Source organism: Orbicella franksi, chromosome 5 (genome assembly GCF_964199315.1).
Source record: "Orbicella franksi chromosome 5, jaOrbFran1.1, whole genome shotgun sequence".
Taxonomy (NCBI): domain Eukaryota; kingdom Metazoa; phylum Cnidaria; class Anthozoa; order Scleractinia; family Merulinidae; genus Orbicella; species Orbicella franksi.
The window spans coordinates 25,233,786-25,249,911 of record NC_138149.1 but is presented as its reverse complement, the minus strand read 5'-3'; the positions used below and the strand labels follow the sequence as shown (position 1 = coordinate 25,249,911).

Sequence of the window (16,126 nt, the reverse complement as noted above, 5' to 3'; positions counted from 1 at the left end):
GATTGATCGATTAGGGAATTTCCATGACATGTTTAATGATTGGCAGATCTTTGTTCCAGCTGTCTGCAGTCTATTTGACAATATAATTCGGCTTTCTTATTTCGTGTAACCAAACAAAATGAAGTGATCACAAATTGCTTTTTGTTTTCATTTCATATCTTAACATCGATGAAACTGGAAGCAAACAGGGTCTCAAAATGTCACTGCTTCGACAAATGAAGTAGGGACAGCTGGGTGGATTGTTTTTCAACTCTGTTCGAAGCCTGATAAACATGCCAGTCGTTCAGTTTTCTTCTACCCTGTTATTTAATGAGGTTTAATAAATTGATCGTGGCATCAAACCGTCCATCATGACGAGTCAGTGAGAACACGGGGTGTTCAACGTAAGAACCCGAAAATTATCAAAGTGAAGAATGATCATCGCAGTAAATTTTCCAATTTAAACACTTGGAAAGAAGAAGCCTGAAAAAAATCAGGGCTTTAACGGGATTCGAACCCGTGACCTCCGCGAATACCGGTGCGATGCTCTACCAACTGAGCTATGAATCCACACATTGGGAACGAGGTCAATTAATTGAGTTCATATCTTCCCGTGAGGAGAGACATGATGTAAAGTATGTATGAAATAATTCATATTTGAACTGCGGTTGTAGATGAAAGTGAAGAATGATCATCGCAGTTCAGGACGACCTCTGAAGTCAGTGTCCCCATTTATGTTTCTCGTAAGTTCGTCGGTCACTCCTTGGCGAGAATCTGTTCGTGTACATGGGACCAGCACTGGGCTGATGTAAATTTATCGTTGGCACATCATCGGTACCGTTAACATTGCTGGGCCTGTCGTAAGTCGACGGAGGAATCCTTCGAAATGCTTGAAAAATTTAAAACTTCCTATTGTTAGACAGAAGAAAAGTAAAGCTCTTATGCTAAGTTTACCCCGAGTTCTAGTTTTGTAAATTGTTTCAATGCGAATACCGAGAACTCCAGATATTTTTTGCATATTTAATGAGGCACAAAGGTATATTTTCGTTTTTTGCGAATTTCTCGAAGACTTTAAGTTCTAAGAAAATCGGAATAATGGCTCCCTAAAAGCGTTCTTTAGGCAAAGTTTCAGGATTTCTAACCTGGCCAGCCATTCTCGATATTTTCAGGCAGTAACTCTTAAATTAGTCTCTAGCTGTGTAAGTAGAATTCTCAGTTGTCAAACTCCTATAGTACTTGTAGCTTACTACCTCAGTAACCCCGGAGCCAGGTTGTTCAAAGAACGGATTATGCTATCTTTTGGATAAATCGCTATGCAGTGGATAAATGTTGTAATTAAAAGCTAGCTTCAGAGATAATATCTTTATCTTTGAATCGCTCCACGGACTGCCAGCATAGGTACAGTCGATTAGCCTAGGGCTTTCCAAAAGTTTGTCGGCAACTTTTAGGCAATTTCTTGTATTTCGAGCAACTTTTTTCGTTTCGAGCAACTTTATGCATTCTGAGCAATTTCTAGTTTTCTATCCATTCTGAGAAATAGGAGCAGCTTTTAGTGCTTAAATTGGCCTTCCTTCCATATCTCACAATGTTTCAGTAGACAATTTACTCAGATCCCCTCCACCCTGGGGCAGATCATAGATGCAAGACGCATGCAGCCAGGTAATTAGGTCAGTGGTTTTTTTTCACATTCGACTGATTCGAACGTCTCAGGTGAAGAATTTTTACAAGATTAACATTAATATTGATGCGTAATCTTTACTCATACATTTTTTTGGGTTTAATTGAGGACAAAGTTATTTAGCAACGTTGTTTACACCGTAAAATTGCACAAAATGCTTAGAAATCTTACCTTTGTTGTACTTTTGCATCAGACCATATAAAGGAATTAAGGGAGCAACAAAATCGTTTTTTGGGGTGTTTATTTTTTGGAACAACTTTCGTAACATAAAGCAACTTTTGACTTTTCTAAGCAATTTTTGAGCAACTTTATGAGAAATTCTGGGCAACTTTTTTGGGAAAACTCGAGCACCTTGTGGAAAGCTCTAGATTAGCCTTTTCTAAGCTTTTGATTTCTAAGAAAGTAGCGCCAAATTTAAAACGGCGAGATAAAAAAGAAGGGGCGATTGCGGCTCGGTCGAGCTCCTCGCCCAAAGTTCCTCTCCTACTTTTTCTTTCCCCCTTTTCCGCACTGCTTCCCAACTAACTTAGCTGTCATGGCCCTAGATTTTTTTCTTCTTTCTACTACACCAGCGAAAACGCCGCCACTCCAGTCAAACGGAAATGGCGAAGATATGCAAGTGTATATATTTCAATTTCAGGAGAGTATTGCAGAGGAACTTTTTATTATTATGCTATTTACAATTCAGCAATAAAAGCGGGGTCACCAAACGGTTTTTGAACAGTGAGATGAAATTAAGAGTGTCTTTAACATGCTGTAATGTTACCATGGTAACCTATAATACCAGGAAGGTAACTACAACTACACTGTGGAAATGCGTGATAGCGATATTGTAACATCACTCGGTAAGGAGTGGTAAAACCGCTAAAAGGTGCCGAGCCGCCTTTTATTTCCTAAAACGATTTCCATAAGTTACTTTGCGGGATTGTATCCACAGGCAAACGCATAAGACTTGTTCGCTAGACAAAATAAAACATGAATTCGGCATTTGGTCTTATAAATGAACAGTAAATATCACACTAGAAATCGTATAATATACGAAAGTACGTGTCTCAGAGGAGAACTTCCATAAGTTTTGACAATAATGAATATTCTCTTACTTTGGAAAGAAAACGCTAACTATCTTGAGACCCAGGTTCTTGAGCTGGTGCACATGACGGTTTGTTTGCAGAATAAATTAAGTTTGGTGCGCCTATCAAGCTTATAAATACTGTTATGTCGAATCAAACTTAGTGTATGTAATTTTCTACCATGGGTATTGTTATTCATGGCTTAGTAATAAGCTTTGGGTAATCGCTCTAGCCTGAGACAAGGCTAAGACCAGGCGAAAATAGAAGCAAGCAGCTAGATCAAGACGAGTTACTCGTTGGGTGGGAGGGTGGCTGGTCGCCAACCACTTCGCTTTCTCGGCCTCGAGTAAAGTGATTGGGTGGAACACGTATAAGGAAAGAGGGGTCGTGTAAATTCTTTTATACTTTTCATTTGTACATAATATCCAGGGTACAATTACCAATGCAAATTGAGTTTCCATAAAGAACAGTGGCAATAAAGAAAGGAAGGAAAAAAGGCGAGGGCGTTTATTTTGTTTCAATGAAAGTGAAGGGATTTATGAAAGTTAAAACGAAGCTGAGGACTTATAAAGTGAATAATAGCGTAAATTTCATAAAATACGAAAGTACGTGTCCGAGGGGAAAACCTCCGGACACTGCAGGTGATAACAACATACAAACGATCGACAGAAGCTTCCCGTCTTGGCTTCCCGACCCACTCAGTCAACAAACCATTTGGATCTTAACGTGGAAAAAAATATTCAATATAAATGAAACAAACAGTAACCACGACAAAAAATTACCAAGTTAAACCTCCATAATGGAAGGCGTAATCCTGCAGCAATTAAAGAAAGCTGAAGAAGAAAAAAAAAGGGACTCATAACTTGTTTTAGGAGCTGAGTCTTACTAGCGAAGTATAGACAATGAGCCATTAAGAAAACTACAGAAACAGTTGGCAGACTAATACATAATGAGCTCAGCAGAAGGACAAACACCAGGTTTTCTTCAATATACAAGTTAGTCTCCCAAGAAAGGGATTGCATGTATATAAACCATTGCATATGCCTTTTGTCTTCAGAATTAGGTTCAGACTTGGACGTTACGATTTGGTGCTGAACCAAGGCAGCTCATAAAATACTGATGAGTAAAACAAAGACAAAAAACGAGGGATGGTGCTTTCACTAAAACTGTGAGAGAGCTATGAAAAAAAGGATCTTACATAGAAATGGCTGAGGAATGGGAATCGGCCGTACTTTACTATTCAATACTGTATTGATGTTTTCACGCACTTTATTGCTTCCAAATTAAGAAAAGCGCTAGATAGTATTCATACACTTTATTGCTTCCTAATCATTAAGAACATTAGTAAATTTACGAAACAACTACAAATGATGGAAAAGAAATCGTCAAAAGAACGGTCAGAAAACGGTCTGAGAAATGTATCAACTGTACATTGAATCAAACTGCATAAAGCAATAAATATTATTTACACGGTTTAGGACTGCTGAAAACATCCCATGAGTTCAATAAAATTACAAATCGAGTGTATAGAAAAACTCTAAAGTTGGGGTAGACTTAGTGTCCAAAGAAAGGTTTACAACCGTTCTACAAAGATTCTTTAAGCCTTAGTGTACGTTGAATCAAATAAAAGGCAGTTTTAAATTAACGTTCTTCAAGAGTTTTCGGTAAACCGAACCTCTCTGCTTTACATAAGTATCATGAGCTACTGCGCTGCTCAAAATTATTTATCTAAGGAGAGCCTTAAGTTCTTTACGATAATTTCCACTGAAAATAAAACAGATACAAGGATTTATGGCAGAATTTGCCAAAGCCATTAAAATGATGACATATTGAAGGTATCGGACGCCACAATTCGGCGATGTGATGGTGGGATGTGATGGTGGGAAGAAAAAAAAACAGTAGACGGAGATGGGCAGCCAGCACACCGCAAACCCTAACATTATAGCAATCGCCATCTTTAGCACATTCCGCTCCCTTTGCTGGCGTTGTTGTTCAGCGTTGGCTGATTGCTCGCCTGGAATCTTCTGTGACTTGAGCTTTAGATAGATGGTAATGTAAAGTATGGCTATCAACACCGACGGAATAAAAGTGACTAAAACAATATAGGACACGAGGTAATACTCATAGGATGAGGACTCTCCAAAAACTTCATTCCAATGCCGCTTACAAACCAGCTTCCCTGGATATTCAACAACTTTGTTGGCGAAGAGCTCTGGAGAGAAAATAGCCATCGCGACGATCCAAGTGGCGAGAATGAAAAACGGGCACAGCTTCGAACTGATGAGTGGAGAACGGAGAGGAAATACCACAGCTCCAAATCGATCCACTGCTATCAGAACCAGGCTCTGAATAGACACAGTAGAGGAAACTTCCAGTAAGAAGGAAACCAGCTTACACAAGACCTGGCCAAGAGGACCACCGATTAGCCAGGAGTCTACATAGAGCGTTTGTATCCTCCAAGGAATCAAGAAAATCGGAAACAGCAGATCGGACATGGCCATGTTTACAATGAAAAAGTTGATGGGCGTCCTCATGGTTTTCGTCTTGTACACAATTATTCCAATGACGTTGTTCCCAGCCGACGACAAAATGAAGATCAGGCAGTAAGCAAGGGTCATTCCAATTTTTTCTGCTGTAGGATTCCTGGAGCAGTTCGATGGCTGTGTTCCATTCATCGTTGTATTCACGATTTCCGACATTGCCATTCAGATTCTTTTTCCGCTCTTACGCTCGCAAATGAGTTTTCTTCTGGTTTCTTCACTTACTAACGTCACCCTATTTATGTCCTAGTGAAGGCGGAATAACTGTTCGGCTTGATCTCGGCATTCGCGCGAAAAGATTGATCGATTAGGAAATTTCCACGAAATGTTTGATGATTGGCAGATCTTTGTTCCAGCTGTCTGCAGTCTATTTGACAATATAATTCGGCTTTCTTATTTCGTGTAACCAAACAAAATGAAGTGATCACAAATTGCTTTTTGTTTTCATTTCATATCTTAACATCGATGAAACTGGAAGCAAACAGGGTCTCAAAATGTCACTGCTTCGACAAATGAAGTAGGGACAGCTGGGTGGATTGTTTTTCAACTCTGTTCGAAGCCTGATAAACATGCCAGTCGTTCAGTTTTCTTCTACCCTGTTATTTAATGAGGTTTAATAAATTGATCGTGGCATCAAACCGTCCATCATGACGAGTCAGTGAGAACACGGGGTGTTCAACGTAAGAACCCGAGTTTAATAATAAACAATGCCCTATGAGAAAATGCTTCTTGTCGGAGTTTAAATCACGAAACTTTAATGTCTAATATGACAGCGTAAACCGCCTAATCAAAAGGTGCCGCGCAAACAGGATTTGAATTTACCCCGGCTGCAGAGTCATGAAGTTTTTTCGTGTATCCAAGTTAGTATTTTAATAAAGAGACTCCTCCTCGTGCATTGCATATGACGTCAACAACGGCTAATAACTTCAGGATCGGATCTAAACTCCGTTTATGCCACACGAGAGTCTTCTTTAAAGGATTTGGACAGAAATGAGAGGGGAGAGAGGAGAGGGGGTTACTTTGTTTTTTTTTTCAAAATGAAGGACAAAGTGAAAAGGTATAAACATTGATGTTAAACAAAGAACTATTCAATTACTTTCCTATTGATTCTTTTTCCGAAAAACTCCACCATGCCCTACGTGTGGGATTAATGGAGCAGCCTAACTTAAGTTTTCCTTTACTGATTGTCCATAGCTTTTCACAGGCCACTAAAAATGACTTGGGCTTTATACGAGGGGCGCGGCCAAATTTCGCTCGGCCATATTTCCCTGTTCCCTTTTTCCTCATTTCACTTAACTGATTGATGAGTAGCGACTTTGGTTTAGCGTTTAGAGTTTAAAGTGCATGATAAATCCACTTTTGTTCTTAACATAAATTTCCTGATATCATGTTCATTCAAGTAGAATAAGTAGGATCTTTCGTGAACTTTACATTAATTGAGTAGTTGTTAACATTACGTTAATTTATTTTTAATGCCTTAAATATACTTTGTGGGGCTGCTATATATGTATGATTGTATCTGAGGTCTTCTCGAGCAAGGGTGTGTATGTAACACTTGAGGTTCGCTGAGTAACGTGAAAGGTTCTTTATGTCTTTCTTCTAAGCTTTTTTCTTCAGAGTAGTTTTAAATTTTCATCCATTAATATCAGAGTTTTATGTTACAGTGGGATTCCAATTTTTCGAACCTCCCGATAACTCGAACCAAAAGTCGTTTCCCTTCGTCAGTCAAACACTGTAATTTTACCATCGATTTCTCGAACTCTCCGGTTTTTCGAACCAATTTTCGTTTCCCTTGGAGGTTGGAAAAATCGGGATTCCGCTGTATATGCCAAGTGGGTATCTGAAGGGAAAACATTTGAACGTCTCACCTGATAACAAAGTGCAAATGATTGACAGAAGCTTCCTGTTCATGGTTCCCACAAAGTCAATGACCACTCAGTTAATGGATATTCTTTCGGGCAGGAATGACAATGTTTTGTTTGTCACAATGGTCTGTGAGTCTATTTAGATTCAGCAGATGTATTTGTGAGCGTTTAATTAACCGAGGGAAGAAGTGGGGATGTTTACGTTTTGACGTCTCCAAACTGTCTGTCAGAAGTAGGAATGCCAAGTAATATTCTTAGACAAGACAGCTATATCCGCTTTTTTAAACCAGAAATCAATAATAGTCATGTATAATAAGTAACAGTTATTGCACTCACTGGGACTAGAGTACAGTTCAAGGAGTAATCAAGCGCGTAATTTCAAAATTGGACGAGCGCGAAGCGCGAGGCCGATTTGAAATTAAGAGCACCATTACTCCCTGAATTGTACGACACGAAGTCCATTTACTAATTAATCGTATTTATAACAAATTTAAGAAAATAGGTAAGTCTTTTGAGAACTGCTTTAGAGCGAAAAAATTAGTAGCGCTTTCCATAAGTTTAAAAACTGTAGGAAGCCATTAAAGCGCGCGTAACTGACGTGCAAATTACCTGGGTATCCAATTACAGGTATCCAATTACAAAAAGTTGTAATCTAATACCCGTAATATGACAGCTACGTGATCGCGCGCCGACTACGTAACAAATAGGTGCGCGGAGAACCAATCACGATCGAATATATTGGTATGCTAATTATTATATAGCTATTATTTAGCGCATGGGATGTGCTTAGCGCTCTTTTTGACCACACAGTCAGGCCCCGTTTACACGGGTCCGGACAAAAACTTGCATGTTTCCACAATGCCTTTACGCGGGACCGGCGGAACTGGACGAATTTGTGCAAGTGTGCAAGTTTGGGACCTGAAAAAAGCGGGTCAACTGTTTCACCGGCACGGTTCCATATTGCATACGGACTCGTGTAAACACCCGAACCTTGCAACTTTTTCTCAGATAGCGCGGTTAAGGCCTGGAATCTGGTTATGTTATGCCTGGTTCCTTAGCAAAAATGAAACATTCGGCTACATTTTATTCCTGGTTTGCTACATTTTGTTAAATTTAAGACAAAAGAAACAAACAAAAGCAGATTACAGATTTGAGGAGACGAGCGGCCGCAGTATACATCGCTATTTTAGCCGGATTAGCAGGGCTTTTGCAGTACACTTTGCTGTAAATGGCTATTGTTTCCGATATTCATCGATCAAAGCAAACTACACGTTTGAATTTCTCGGTGAGCATGTACAGCTTACGAAGCAGCCAACCGAGGGAAAAGTCCTAGACTATAACTACATGTAGCAACAAATTAATTTCTTCATCAGACCATGTAAAGTTTTTCTCCGCCGCGACATTTGATTTGCCGCGTATTGCATCAGCTGCAACATGATTGGCTTAAAACATTAGCGATAACCAATCATAACAGAGACGTAAAAAAGCCATTCAAATGCCGTGACTGTTCTAAAATTTGCATGGATCCGTCTTAACACCACTACAATCTGTAACAGAATTTGTACGGATCCATGTAAACAGGCAGTCCAGGAACAGAATTCGTCGGTGCAAAACTTTGTCAGCACCCGCGTAAACGGGGCCTTAGATTCAGATTCAGTTCTGCTATCATTTTATTTCCACTGAGCGGGTCTCTCACGCTAGGCTGATTGGCTACCGTTAAAAACGATAGCCATTCAGCTGGGGCCTTGGGTTTGTTAAACCATAGTAGGTGGAATACAGAAAATGTGTTATGAATGATCGTGTTTTCAAGAGTGACAGGGAAAACATTGCCCAAGATTTTACAGGGGGTATTCCTCAAAACGTTGGGTGGTGGAGAGCCGCCCAGGGTTTGATTGACAGCTTTATTGGCGGGTCTAAATGATGATTTTCGTTTAGGCTAAGAAGTTCAAGGTAGAATTCTGATTGCTGGTGAAATTCGAAGGAAAAAGTTGTAATGATTTTGTTTGGGAGTGAGCTTGTAACAAGAAAATTATCAAAGTGAAGAATGATCATCGCAGTAAATTTTCCAATTTAAACACTTGGAAAGAAGAAGCCTGAAAAAAATCAGGGCTTTAACGGGATTCGAACCCGTGACCTCCGCGAATACCGGTGCGATGCTCTACCAACTGAGCTATGAATCCACACATTGGGAACGAGGTCAATTAATTGAGTTCATATCTTCCCGTGAGGAGAGACATGATGTAAAGTATGTATGAAATAATTCATATTTGAACTGCGGTTGTAGATGAAAGTGAAGAATGATCATCGCAGTTCAGGACGACCTCTGAAGTCAGTGTCCCCATTTATGTTTCTCGTAAGTTCGTCGGTCACTCCTTGGCGAGAATCTGTTCGTGTACATGGGACCAGCACTGGGCTGATGTAAATTTATCGTACACAAGAAATACACAAGAAAATTACACACTGGACTTCTATTCGGATAGTAATAGTGAAGAGGAAGTTTATATTGGAGGTAGACAGATCGCCAGACCACGCGATTTGTCCAGTAATGCGATATTTTAAGCCGATGAAAGCAGTTCGTTTTTGTTTAGTTCAACGACGAAATGGTACTGTTTGCCGTTTCAGAGTGATTTATTGGCACAGTGAGTATGAATGTTATCAGCCAGTAACGCTTGTAATTCACAAGGTAAACATGTTCAGCAAAAAATAACTTCTCGAAGCTAAATTTTATTTCGTGACAGGGAAAGAAGAGGAAATTAAAATGTCATGCGGGTAGAAATAATTGGCAACTTAAATGTTTCTAAGTCTTACTGAAACGATGTATTCTAGACAAACGAAGATATCTGTTTCCGTGCTTGATTTAAATGTGATTAAGGCCCGTTCCAAACGCCGCTCCATTCATGCGCCGAACCTAACTGATGAGTTAAGTACGGCGCAAGAGCGGCGTTTGAATCAGTTTGGTTCGGCAGGTTTGGTTTGGTGCGGCAAAAAACATTAAATTCGGCAGGGTCTGTCGCACTATGCAACGTTGTAGCGGCAGCTGATTCATACGGCGTTCTCCTCATGTGTCAAACCTAATGCATAAATTATTGTAATGTATTTTTCATATAACGGGACTCGTGATTGGCTCAAAATTGAGTGGCGTGACCAGTCATGCATGAAGTTCAAAGCCGTCGCTAAAAGTAAAGACAACAAAATACCAGCATGCCTTTGATTTATGAGAAGCGGGACTGTATATGCGAGTTTCTTTAGCGCAAATTCATTTTTTGCTTTTTCCTCGTGATAATAGCCCAGCTTATTAGACTTCCCTTTAACAAGTCGATTTAACCGGGAGAAAACCTGTCTAAATACAAACACTGAACCTTGAGTTTGAATTTGCTTCCCTAACTATTGCTATAACAGCATGATAACAGCGAAATGTTAGTCACAGCTTTTCTATTCAGAACACTTGTCAGGAATAACAATCCCGCCCCTTTACTGTGGCTGTTTACGCGTACGGGAAAAGAACACGCACTTGGAGCGTTTAGATGATACTACAGATACGTGCGATATATTGTGAAAGGTAACTAATTCATCATATTGTAATTTAATTAACGTTAGTGTATTGCAAAATAGGAACAATGTGGCTTTTTTATGAGGTTTTCTTCATATCGTAGGTGTCGACATTTTCCAGATTTAGTTGAATTTCTAAAATTTTCTGCCACAATTCCAGTAGCTTTACTTCTTAGTGCGCACTTTTAAAAGTAAGAAAATTTGTATTTCGACATATCGCGGCATTTCAAGAGCTGGTTTCCATGAAAACACCGATAACATTTGTCTTTTAGCTTCATAATATTCAAGCGAAAGTGGAGGAATAATTGCACAGCTGTCGTCACACATGAGGCGCCCTTTTTGAAAAGAAAAGTATACTGCGTCACTGACAACGAAACGTAGAGTGCCGCATCCATTCGAATCAAGGACTGCCCGGCGCAGAAATAGAAAAATTATGCGTCAAATGCTTTTGCCTCTTAGATTTATTTAGCCTCACACAAAACTTTGAATTTCTGAAAAATTTGGCGGGGCTGTGCGGCCTGCTTCCCAAAGGACCTACCCTATTTAAGACCAAAGTCTGCGATTTTTCTAACCTATTTATGGCCTGACCCTGAAATTAATACTCTGTTTCAGACCTACCGTAGTTCTCTAGTTCAGAATGATGTTAAAGGTATTGTGAATGGCTTTAGCTGCTGGTCTTATCGATAATGGTGAAAAAAGTAGCTTCTTCTAAAGAACATACCTAATTCAAGACTAGAGTGCAAAAACCATACCCAGTTTGAGACCAAAATGACCAAAATCGATACTCTACTTCTGCCTAAAATGTGTTAAAAAAAAAAAAAAATTGTCCTTCTGACGCTGGACATACCTATATGGCCGATATAAGGGAGCACCCCCTGCCCTAGGGCAGAGTCAAAGTGAAGTATCACAAGTAAATACATTTCGAAGCACGTTGACTGTAATAACTGATACATGTGTAGCCAACTTAAATTAATTAGCCCCTTGCTCTTTTACAATAGGTTCAGTACTAAACCTCACCTGGACGAAAAAACCCAGGCTATGGCAACTGAGCAGATCAGTGCGGTGCAAAGCGGCGCATTAGCACATATCCCCCTCACCCCAGGACTTCTCATGCACAAGATATCAAAACCCCGGCCTTTCTCAGACTTTGAATATCTTTCCGGAAACGAAACACTATTTCTTTCTAAGAAATAGCTTCTTGTTTTTTTTTTGTTTTTTGTTTTTTGTTTTTTGTTTTTTTTGCAGGTTTATGGATCGCGTCTGTGGCTCGGTTCATAAACCTGCCAAAAGAAGAAGAAACATTAGGCAGTAAGCAAAGATTATTCCATTTTTTTTCTGCTGTAGGATTGCTGGGGAACCTCGATGGCTGGGTTCCATTCATGCTTTTATTCACGTTTTCCGGCATTACCTTTCAGTTTCTTTTTCCACTCCGGCTCACAAATAAGCTTTCTTCTGGTTTCTTCACTTAGTAACGACACTCTATTTATGTTCTAGCGAAGGCGGCCGGGATAACCGTTCGGCTTGATGCCATCATTCGCGCGAAAAAGATGATGATCAGGAAATTTCCATGAAATGTTTAATGATTGGCGGATCTTTGTACCAGCTGTCCGCGCCCTATTTGACAATATAATTAGAATTTCTTATTTTGTGAGTAGCTCAACAAAATGATGATGAAGTGATCAATCAGCTTGTGCCTCAAATTGCCTTTTTGTTTTCATATCTAACTTAACATCTATGAAACTGAAAACAGACAGTTTCCTATGACATCAATGCTTCAACATGCAGATGATGTAGTCAAAGCTGGCGGGATTGTTTTTCAGCTCTGCTCGAAGCATGATAAACAGTCGGTAAATTTTCTTCCTCCTGTTATTGTTTGGTCATGCATTAAATTGTCCACCAGGACGATTCAATGATGCTTTATCACAGAACGCATCTTGTCGGAGTTGAAATTTAGAAATTTTAGTGTCCAAAATAATGATTGCATAAACCGCTTAATCAAAGGCTGCCGCGCAAATGTGATAAGAATTTACTCTGCAGAGACATGAAGTTTTCTCGTGCACGTGTATCCAAGTCAGTCTTTAACCAAAGAGACTCCTCCTCGTGGATTGCATATGACTTCAACAACGGCTTATAACTTTAGGATCAGATTCAAACTTGGATTATAGCACATGACAGCGTCAGTTTCTTTAATCAAAGGCTCTGTGAGCAAACCCGTCGATTTCCCAGTGCGTGATGATTGATGTGTGTGGTTTACGGGTTATTCTAGTTATAAAATAACTATATTGACTTCTGGCGATACTTGTTGTAACAGCCGTCTGCCTTTTTCTTTAAAAAAAAAAAAAAAAAAAAAAAAGAATGGCTTAACGTACATACTCTGCATGAGGTACAAGAACTGCAAACCTCCACTACATGAACTGCATTGCTCCGATGGATTTACTCATTCTCGATTGAGCCACTCTACCTTGTAAACTTCTCGCCTGAGGACAAAAGCGTAGCTTGCTTTACGCGACTCAGCGCCGCTAGATCGAGTGCGAATAGGTTGCGAATAAGATCCTCATCTGCTCGCGGGGTAGGTGCGAAAGATCTTCAGAGTAACGTCAAAAAACCGTGTTCTTATCGGTTCCAAACTTGAAATAAGTAATGTAGCTACTTGTGGATGTTTTTCACCAGAAAAAAGGTTTAACAGGAAGAAAAAAAGACCAGCGGCTTAAAAAAAAAAAAAAAGGCGACGAATCCCGGAATCGAACTTGGGTCCACTAGATTGGAACGCGGGTGCTAACCATAGTAACACGTTAGAAACCTTGATTAGCAAATATGCGAATTAGCTAACAAATATTGATTTAGATGACTTCATGTTGCGTGATTGAGGCCCCGTCCACACGTATCCGGATATTTTTGAATCCGCAACTTTTTCTTTCCGGATACGGCTTCCGTCCACACGCATTCGGCAGCGAATCTGGATACTTTTGAATCCGCTCTCCAGATCGGAAAAAATATATCCGCAACGAATGTGATGACGTTTTGGACGCTGAATGCAGATATTTTCGAATCTGATGACGTCGCAAAATCGCGTCCAGTCTCTTAGCGAACCTTAAACCAATATGACGGCACAACGTGTAGGCCTCGTTTCTCTAGAGTGAATCCCGATACCATCGGATGCGTGCGGACAGGCGAATTCAATTTGAATACGCTACGTGTGCACGGGGAAATTTTTAAATCCGGAAAGAAAAAGTTGCAGATTCAAAAATATCCGCATAAGTATGGACTGGGCCTAAATCTACTATAAATAGACATAAAAAGCTTTCCGGGAGAGCTGTTGTGTTACTTTGCGATATGATAGCTCATCAGCCTATTAAAATGTCAAAGTGTATCAACTTGGACAAACCCACAAATGTTTGTCTGTGGGCAAAATTTTAATGCTCGGATTGGATTTCTCCTCGCTCCCGCTATGTGGGATTCGTCTTCCAAAGTGACCTGTTTCTTCACTGTTACTTGCGTAACACGGAGAGTTTGTCCTCAAGATCAGGATTTTCTCACGGTGGATTCCACGTCCGCGGTTGAAACTTATAATCTGGCGTAATCATGAGCTTTTTAGAGGCTCGCAAGACCGCGGTGTTCTTTATTAGATACTTTTTTGACAAATGCTACGATGGCCTCAACGAAACTGTTCGCTTTAATTTCGGAAATTTAATGTCAGGAGCTCAACCTTCCAATAGTGCCATCGATATGTAGAGCGGATTGCCTCTTGTCAATCTTTACTAGACTTCGGAGCGCAAATTTACAACAGGAACTTCATCTCTATCATCAAAAATGTTCCCAATGCGTATTACAAAAGCCACATTTTGTCTTATTACTCGGGCTTCCGCAGGAGAGCCCAAGTCATAAAATGAAAGCGTTTTGATTGTCAAAAGAGGGGTCATGGCCCCAGGCGTTCCATGCGTAGACCATGGAAACTGGGGACGAGAAACGCGACATTGCTCGCTCTTCGTGACAGAACGCGGTGTTTTGCGAAGAAAGTTTTGGTGACAATCGCGCCTTATACGTTCATCTCACAAACAAAGATGTCGATCATTTTCGGAAAGGGTCGGTCCACGAATTATGTTACTTGAAAGCCAGCCAGGTAAGCAAAAGTCAAGCTCGAAACGTTCTCACGGGATAACAACTGAGCCCATCGCGGTCTGAGTTCAAACTACGAAAACACTGATAAAAAATAGGCAGTCAATGACTGCATGTGGCTACTGCTGTTACCATTTAGAATATTGTAGTAAAACAAATCATATTGCAATAAAACGAGCTAAATACGAAAATGTTTTTGGACTGGTGGCTCATTAAAAACATGAGACTTGTTTCTTGCACCGCGTAATATAAGCTTATGTCGATCTCCAAATTTGTCAAGATAAGACTTTCGGTAATTTGAATTAAATATCTTACCTCCAAGTTAGTTGGCTTTCTAGTAGTGTGCAGGAAAAACAAATAGCGTGTGATTTTGGAGGCAAATTGTGCGGGAAAATGAAGTCTTCCAGTGTGCGGGGAATTAATTGTGCAGGATTATTGACGAACCAATGTTAACGTCAATGTTAAGTCCCAAGGAAAATCTGCATTGGCGATAGTCTAGCCAAATTTATTTCATTAGTAGTTCAGATATTTTTAGCAGTCTTAGCAATGGCCAATTCTTTTAGAAAATTGTCTCTGACTGCTAAAGAAAATCATGTTGCGTGACATGAACTAGACGAGTATGAAACCAAAATAACTAACAAAACAGAATGCCGCATTTCCCCTTATAAATGAGCTCCTTTTTAAAAATACTACTACCTCGATTCAATAAGAATATGTAGCTTATTATATTTCTTCATAAACTGCGCTAAGGGTGGCAAATTCTCGGACGTTATCCGCAAAAAACCCAACTTGAAAGTTTATGCAAACTATATGCCATGCAATTTGCGCCTTGTCATAGGGCTTTTGTTTTCGCGAAGGAGTTTATCCGTATTCGCTCTCCAAAGGAGATATGACACTTGAAAAGGGTTTAAGATCGAAAAACGGCAAAGATGTTCAGCTGCACAATTAACTCGGATCGTCACGACCAGTAAACGAACTTCGCACAATTTCTGCTAGCATGAACAAAGCAATCGCCATAAGTTGTAAAAAGGCCCGGAGAATTCTTTGCAAACAAGTTTTCCATAAATGCGTAGACAGCTGTGCTTCATTCTTGAACCAAGATGGTTAAACTCACAACTTGCGATTGGATTAGGAGAATACTCAACGAAGAAACTTGAATAGTAAATATCTAAGCGGAACTCTTATACTAAAATATCCTGATTCCTTGATTTGTTTTTATTGTGTCCAATACGCGTTTTAGTAAAGTACGATTTGATACTGCAGTACGAAGCCCGAGTAAACGCTCTTAGAGCCTCTAGTTTACAGTTGACTGTTAATTTAAGATTAAAA

General features: G+C 39.9%; 1 protein-coding gene across 1 annotated transcript; it reads right to left on the bottom strand.

The window, feature by feature from the left end:
- Positions 1–4,280: 4,280 nt before the first annotated feature.
- Positions 4,281–7,713, bottom strand: LOC145487391 (QRFP-like peptide receptor). The gene has a single exon (XM_081466157.1). The coding sequence runs from the start codon at positions 5,430–5,432 to the stop codon at positions 4,452–4,454; it is 981 nt and encodes a 326-aa protein (XP_081322283.1). The 5' UTR covers positions 5,433–7,713; the 3' UTR covers positions 4,281–4,451.
- Positions 7,714–16,126: the final 8,413 nt, after the last annotated feature.

Coding starts and splice junctions, on each gene's coding strand:
- LOC145487391 (XM_081466157.1), bottom strand. CDS start 5,432: ATGGCAATGTCGGAAATCGTGAATACAACGATGAATGGAACACAGCCA.